The sequence below is a fragment of the Rhopalosiphum maidis genome, chromosome 1, assembly GCF_003676215.2.
Source record: "Rhopalosiphum maidis isolate BTI-1 chromosome 1, ASM367621v3, whole genome shotgun sequence".
Taxonomy (NCBI): domain Eukaryota; kingdom Metazoa; phylum Arthropoda; class Insecta; order Hemiptera; family Aphididae; genus Rhopalosiphum; species Rhopalosiphum maidis.
The window spans coordinates 39,759,616-39,768,324 of NC_040877.1; the positions used below are offsets into that span (position 1 = coordinate 39,759,616).

General features: G+C 24.2%; 2 protein-coding genes across 2 annotated transcripts; both read left to right on the forward strand.

Moving 5' to 3' along the window:
• Positions 1–246: 246 nt before the first annotated feature.
• Positions 247–6,061, forward strand: LOC113561342 (cytochrome c oxidase subunit 6B2). The gene is made up of 3 exons (XM_026967689.1): positions 247–405; positions 2,622–2,713; positions 5,700–6,061. Exons 2-3 carry the CDS (start codon positions 2,637–2,639, stop codon positions 5,866–5,868), a joined length of 246 nt encoding a protein of 81 aa, XP_026823490.1. The 5' UTR covers positions 247–405; positions 2,622–2,636; the 3' UTR covers positions 5,869–6,061.
• On the forward strand, positions 453–1,733 carry LOC113561341 (telomerase RNA component interacting RNase-like). The gene has a single exon (XM_026967688.1). The coding sequence runs from the start codon at positions 1,097–1,099 to the stop codon at positions 1,529–1,531; it is 435 nt and encodes a 144-aa protein (XP_026823489.1). The 5' UTR covers positions 453–1,096; the 3' UTR covers positions 1,532–1,733.
• Positions 6,062–8,709: the final 2,648 nt, after the last annotated feature.

The following is an 8,709-nucleotide window of genomic DNA, read 5'->3' on the forward strand; positions in this document are numbered from 1 at the left end:
TTTAGTAATTTACAGTATATATATACACACAGTACACACTAGTATTTTTATATTAATTCATACAGTTTTTAACGTAATAATCTAATTTCTAATTTGTTTTCAATTCTAACTCAATTATTTATTAAAAAATTCAAAATTATAATATTGTTCAATGAACAATTTATTTTGTAGTTTCGCGATTATTCGTGTTGTTTACTTGGCTACACTGTTTACATTTTCACTTCCAGTTAACCATTTTGTTCTTGAGCTCAGCAGATTGATTTTTTTTACGCTATCATTTTTTTTTTCACTATTTCGTCTTGTGACCGTAATTTGTGAACGTTGCTTACAGTCTAACTCAAAAATAGTTGAGTTACTTGAGTTCATCTACAAATATTTAGTACAATTATCAAAACTACTCTACAGGTAATTAATTTTATATTATGTTTCAATAATATTATAGCATATATAAGTATAAAATATGTATTATGTGCGTTTGGTTTGTATTGGATGTATACTAAACATCTAAAAATGCATTTATATCCTAATCGTTATGCATTATTTATTGTGAATAAACGCACGACTTAAATAATTCTATATAATTTACAGTATTCAAGTAGTACGCAAATTATCATTTTAACCAACAATATTCTTTAGCTTAATTAATATGTCAAAAGGTTGAAAGTTTAGAAGACCTTCAGAGGTCAACACAGTTTGGGATGAATTTGGATCATAATATGTACAATTTAATGTATATGAGATGTATAATATATTTATGTTATATCCGTGGTTTTAAAATTTGTCCTTTATTATTGTGTCAAACTGACCAAAGAACATTGATAAGAACAATTATTAACTATTGCAGTAACATACCTAGTGGTATCCTATCTCAATATTTCATGTAATTATTAAGTATGTAATTATAAAGTTGTTACCTTGTGTATATTCTTATTTGTTAACTATAAGCTGAAGATGTTAACATTTTTTGAAACTGGGGATTTTGGCCTCCTTTTGGCTGTAGTAAAATTTAAGATTTTGGAACCGTAATGTGATGTGCGAGAAATTCTTGATTATAGGTGTTGAGTGAAAAAGCTGATTACAAATCGTGTTCGCAATCATGGCAAACTATAACAATCAACAAGCCCAAAATGCATTTAAAAATGATGGCTCATTCCTAGAAATATATCAACGCTTTCAACAACAGCAACAGCAGCAAAAAGCTAAATTGGCAGAACTACCAATACTTGATGTACAAGTATCTCAAAGTTCACCTGCTCCTTCTGCTGCTACTAATTGTTCTACTACTACTACTACTACTATTACTTCTGCAGTTGCCTTTGAAAAACGATCTGAAACTCTTAAAACGTTGCCAATAATTGGCAAACGTAAAAATAAAGCGTTGAAAACGGGTGTGGTTAAAAAGGTTAAACCGGACGATGAAAAAAAATTATCCAAACCTACAGACGCTTGGTCATTGTATTTAGATGAAGTTAAACGTTATCAAGAAACAGTGGGAGAACAGGATAATAAGACTAGACCTCTTGTAAAATAACTGATGATAAAATTCTCCTGTATAAATAATATTTGTAAATAAATACCATACTTTTGCAATAAAATACAAACTAAAAATGTCTATATTCAATCAGAAATAATCACTTACTGAAATTGTTAAATAATTTTTAACAGGATTTTTTTTATTGTTACTTTTTTTTAAATAAGTTACAAAATTATATAAGTGTACAACATATTAATTAAACTAGGTTTCTTTGTTTTTAAGCTATTTAATTTATAGTTGCTTTAAAATAATGAATATACATTATATGTTTTAGTATTGTTTTAAAGTTTTATTTTATATTTAAGTATACTTAGGTATTACGTAATTAATAATTTATATTTTAGATATTAAATGAACTATGCTGGTATTATATTTTAAGCTTATATTAAACATCCTCTTATATATTATTTTTGAATTAATGTAATGACCTAGTTTTTATGTAAAATGTCAATATTGGATGTATTACTAGTTATAAAATAAATGGTGAATACACCTAATGTTTCTCTTAGTATACTTTTAGCGTTAAATAATACAACAAAACCCTTGTGGCATAAATTAATAAGCTATTGAGAGTTATCTGAGTATAAAGTTTCAGTATCCTTAAAATTATGTACCAAGTTAATTAAAGTTATTAATATTTTATTTAAGAGAAATAAAATTGAAAATAGAGTACTAATAATAATTTAAATTATACAAGCTTTAGGTTTATGTATGCACAGCTTTTTTAAATAATGGTTTTTGATATTATCATTATTATTTTTTTTTAATTACTTTATTTATTGTAATAATTTTAAATAAAAACCGTAAGTTATCATTTTTATTGATTTACTCATAAATTAAGAACAAGTTATTGGTTAAAAGATAAATAAATAATTTTAAAATTTTGGGCATTATTTTATACTTAGTTTTTTATACATCTGATTTTTTTAAAAAAAGTTATAATTTAACTATATTTTTTTATATTATTTATTAACATTAATTTGTTTTATTCTTTTATTAAATCAATATATTATTTTATTCAAAAAATATAAGTTATTACATTTTTACCTCTTCAATAAATATATATTTTTAATTTTTTTTTTTTTAGCATATTCAAACCACGATGGTTCTTGAAGTAGATGGTATCAAACTTGAAACTGCACCATGGGATCCTCGTTTCCCAAATACCAATCAAACCAAGTAATATTTTAAAAACAATAAATTTAATATTCTTTAAGATTTTTTTTTATTGTATTTCATACTTTAAAATGAACAAGACTAACTATATCAAACATATTTTAGATTAGGCATATTTATCTGTCTTTTTTGTAAAGAAACAAAAAATGTTAAACATTTATTATTTATATTTTATCATATAAGGTTTATACTTGTTTTTTACGATTCATCATTTATTATAATACATACATTTCACTACAATCATTAATGATACTAGACCCCTTTAGCAGGAGTGAAGCAATATTTTAAGTAAGATATTAGTCACTATACTTCGGCCCATGAGAGATTAGTACTTTTTCACCACGTAGAATGGCTGGTAGCAATGCTGTCAATAGGCAGATGAAAGTGGAGTATGTGCAGAATCGGATGAGTTTTGGTCAAAATGCGATATTGATCTCTCGTGGGTTATATATTTAAATTTTTAAATTAGTATTACTATTAAAAACAAATGTTTTCTTTTTAACTTAAGCTGTTATATTTTATTCTTTCTTTTAAATTATTAAAAATGATTTATAAATTTTAAAAGTTAATTATTTTGTCATTTATATTTATATATTTTAAAGCTTCATGTGTCACTTGGCTGGCCTCAATGTTTTAAAGGTTTCAATAACTTTGTCAAGGTTTACATTGTATGCTAGTTTTTGTTCTATGAACAAGTCAAAAGGTTATTCTTGCAATATGGCATTTCTAAGTTAAGTTTTTATTATGTTATTTAATTTTGAAAATGATCACTATTTCTATCTAATTTCAATAAATAACCTATACTTTCTATCATCTTTAATGTTTCTTGAATTCAATTCAGCTATCAACTAATCTAATGTTTGAAATGTATATATACTTTTTATTTCATCTTATTTTATTATTAACTGGAGAACTCAGTCTGATTTAAAAGTAATGCTTCGAACATACCTAGTCATTGAGAATAGTCACATTAGAGTGACATTTTCAAACTAATTTGTAATTAAAAATGTGTAAAATTTTCTATTTTAAAACAATAATACTTTATGTTTCAACAATTACTAGAGAAATTTTAGAATAACAAATATACATGAGCATGTTTATATTTTTATAACTTTATAAGAATTTAAAGTTCATGTTTTTGTGAAATTAAATATTCAAAAGAGGAATAACAAATTTCAATCTTAATTTTTTGTTTTTGCAATTCAAATAAAGTACCATACTCGAAACTTTTTTCATCACATTATGCCATTACGTATAGGTATATTATTATTTTGTTTACACATCAACATTTTCAAAAATATTAAATTATAGTATATTAACTAGTGTATATAATATTTATGTTCCGCTCTATAATTTATTGATAATGTCACAATTGTTGATTATCAGTTAACAAATTGCAATTCTTTAATATTAGGTTCTGAATGAAGTGATAAATGTATTGATTTTATAATGTGTATTTTTTTATTTTTGTGTCTGTCATCACGTTTTGGAATAGTAATAGTGCTTTGATTTTTGACTTCAGCCCTTTTTTGAAAAGGAAATTGAATCTAGTTGATATTTCGGGAGGTCAAAAGTAAAAAAATGTTTATAAGTTTTCACAAGCATCATGAAAAACCTTGAAAAATTAATGGAAAATGGAAATTTTTACACATAACCACTTTTTGATAAAATTGAATTAAATATAGGTACAAAATATAATATATTCTACTAATTATCCTACACTTACAAATCATCTCCATTCAGAATCTTTTTTCGTGTACCATTGCATTCAAATTTAACACATCCATTTTAGTGACCTACTCATTTCCATATCTACTATACAGTTGAGCGATATCCACTTGCTCACCTTTTTTTTTTTTTTACAAATATTTCAAATAAAACTGGATTTATTGATGTATTAGTTACTAATATTTTATCATATAATAATATGATTTATTTTACTTTTGATACATTTTAAATATTTTACTGTACAATTTTAACATATCATGTAGATCAACGCTTCTCAATCTATGGTACGTGAATAAAACCTCCCTTTATAAAAAAAAAAAAAATATTGAAATGAATTATTTATAAATATTATTTGGTTTATTTGGTGGTGTAGAGGTGGTTTGTAATCGTAATAATAATTTTACATATTTAATTTAATTTCTTTTTGTGCATTAAATACTTAATGGCTATCATTTTGTAATTCCTAATAGAATAAAATTACATATAATACAAACGTATACATTATTAATAAGCAAAATAATGGTCAGGTGGTAAGTACAAATATTTTAACTATGTAAGAAATACACAAATATAAAAAGGTTGAGAACCACTGATATAAACATCAAAAACGCTCATGGGGCACAAAGCGCATTGCTTTTTGGGGGATTAAAGAGCTTATTGCTTTTTATAAATTTTTAAAACTGTAATATGTTATTTATAATATCACGTACAATATAAGATAAATGACATAATGTAACCTACCAGTATAGTATGCCTCATATAGCTTATAAAATATTTCTAAAATAAACATTATTTTAAGCTAAGTAGTAATAAAAATATTTGATTTTACTATGGGCTGAATTTTGTTATATTAAACGGTAATGATTTAAACTAGGTTAAAATGTTGAACCAAACTACTTTTGATATATTTATAGGTGTATAAAGATGGGCATCCCCGTTAACCACCTATGATAACAATAAATAAAATATCTAGAAGAATGTGTCAAGACTCCAAATGTATTGTTATATTTAAAGTCCTATAGGGAGATGGACTTTAAGGAGCAAAAATAGCATATTTTAAGATTTAATACTGAATAAAAATAATGACCAAAGCATAAAATAGCAATTATAAAAGAAGATCAAGTGTTCAGCATTCAAAATTAGAAATAGTTAAAATATGAAAGATAATATAATAGATAATTAACTAGTTATAATTTTAAAATACTTTATATTTGCCTTGCTGAGCACTGAAAAACAAACTAAATATCAATATTTGTCCTAGGTACTGTTATCAAAGCTTTTTGGATTATCAACGTTGCAAAAAAATAAGAGGTGAAGAGTTTGATGCATGCCAGTATTACAAACGTGTCTCCAAGTCCATTTGTCCAAATGCATGGATTGATAAATGGAACACTCAAATCGAAGAAAATCGATTCCCTGGCAATATTTAATTTCTTGAACTTATAAAAATACTTAATAAAAACTAGTGTTCTTTACAAATGTATTACTTATGTGTGACATTTTCTTGTCTAAAGTTTTATGTTACTAATTATGTGAACAATTAGGCATACAATAAATATTCATTGTTTTACACATTTTTTTTGTGTTAATTAGTGATAATAAAAACAATGCATAAAACATTTATTTTTTTGTGTTAACGTTTTATAACTAATAATCTTATTTAAATTATAATATACAATCACAAAAACTGAATGTACAGTCAACTTATACAAACAACATGTGACATTAAATCTAAATTTATCAAAATAAATAAAATTTTTTTTCTTTGTCCTTCAGGCTCATGAAGGGTTTGGTTTGTTTTACAACCCAATATAGATCACTACGGGGTAGCTAACAAATATTGAATTTTTTTTTATTTATATGGTTGCTATTGCTCTATTGGTTACAGATAATAAAATTATTTATTTTCTGTATTTTATTATATTTTATTGTTCAGTTTAATAATATTATTATGTGTAAATGTAAAATTGAGTAACAGCTATTACAATATAATGTAAGAAGTATTTAACTAGTGGTTACTTAGCAGTCGAATATTGACAATAATAAATTCTTTAAATTTTTAAGTTTAAACCTTATTTAAGTTCTTTTGTCAGAGTATAAGTATATACCTACCTATCTACCTTTTTAATAATTACGTCAACAGTGAACGTGTATTATTAATTAATATGTCATTAACAGTGCTAAGATTTGCAATAGAAATTGTAAAATATGCATTTAAATTTTTATAAAATAAACACAAAAATATAGTTACAAAAAAAATTTTTTTATTGAAATACATCAGTGATTGGCTGTTTGTTTTAATATAATTTAATATGAAAATAAAATAAAATTTATAATTCACATTCAATAGTGAAAATACGTGTGCTACATGCTATGTCCACATATTTTTTAAATTTTTCGAATATAAATGATCGGTGATTGGATCATAATATTGATTTATCATTTAAATTGACTGAAGCTCTGTTCAACATCACATGATGTAATTGGCACATATTTAAATAAAGAAATTTGTCCTGATGTTAAATTACAATTAAAATATTGTCCTCGTCTGATTTGGCATTTACTATTTTATTTATTGATTGTAGCTATAGTTTTATATCCTTTATTTTTTTTGTAAAACTAAGAATATTTTGTTTTTAACTTTATCTGCGACTCTTCCGTGACCGTTACACTCTAGAAGTCGATCCATAGCATTTATTATAATCTGTAGACTTTCATGAAGTGTTAAATTCTTGTTTTGTTAGTTTGACTTAGGTTAAAAAGCAAAAATTAATTTTAATAAATGCTAAATAATTTTTTAAACTTTGATTATCAAACAATTCTTTTGCTTTTTTTTTATCAAATCTGATTTGTCATCTAATTCTGCGATCACAGATTTAAGTGAATTGAAATTATCTACATAATATGTTATTATTACAGTCAACGACGTTGCCAATCATGTCAACACTGGTTTTGGAGATAAATATAAATTTGGAAACATTTCATTTGACTTGGAGCTTTTAAAAATATTTGTTTTACATGAGCTATCATTTTATCAACTATATTTAAAATATAGAAATTTACTATGTAACTTGCATTTTTTGCATTCTTAAAATCAAAATATGCAATAATATGCATTTTATCTAAAATATGTAAAAACACCACCATTTATCTCATCATGAGGTGATTTGTGGACATTACTGACAAAATCAATGATCAGAAGTCACAAAAAAAACATGCTGTTGCATATAAATCCTAACCCTGGTCATTATAGCATGTTTCATTTATTGTCGATTTTATGTTTTTTGTCTTATAATCAAATCCAATAAACCCTAATAAAAATGATACTTGACAATCATAGAAGTAGTCAGTAGATACATAATATGTGTATCTTATTTTTTCATTAAATATAAAAAACCAGGTTAAAAAAATAAATTTTATCTATTGAGTTTAAAATAGTAAAATTGTTCATTGCAATGAATAACTGAACAAAAGAATTGCATTCCAGTGCAAGAGAGATTTCATGTATTATACTATTATTGTATATTTGATTAATGTTCACGTAAATTGACAACTATTTCAACATCATAAAAATATAATTGTGTATAATATAGTGAGCCATATCCAGCAGTCTTTGGACCTGATTTATGATAAAAAAAAATAAACATCATGCATCTTAAAATCATGTATACTCTACATTTAACTGTACTTGAAATTTTAGCTTTTGAGCTAACCATAGCAAATGATTGTATTTACAAATATTTTCAAAATATTTTTTGACTTGTTTTTTAAACGTTCATTGAAATAAGTTCATTATAGAATTATACAATGGTTGAAAGTATTCAATTTGACATCAGGGCGACAATATTGATTTACCATTATGATAACATGAACTGAATAGTCTTTTCACTTAGTAACTTCAGAATTTAAATATTTTACGTAAGTGAAAAATTTGAGCTTTCTGCACTCCTTCCCCAAGCAAACATTAGCTACTCAAACAAAATCTCACACTTCACTTTGGGCAAAATATCCTTAAACAAGTGTCTCTTCATGTATTATTATAAAGATTCTTGGTTAAACTATGTTACTAATATTTAAAAAAAAAATACTTCAGTTAATATATTTATCTAACTAAAAGTTATTAATAAATTATACCTTATGAAGTAATAATTATAAATTATAATAAATGTTAATAAATGTTAAATAAATCAATTTTTTTGAAATTTGACATTTATTTCACTAAGCTTCAGATATAAAATAAAAATTAACTTTTAATATAAATGTAATTATAA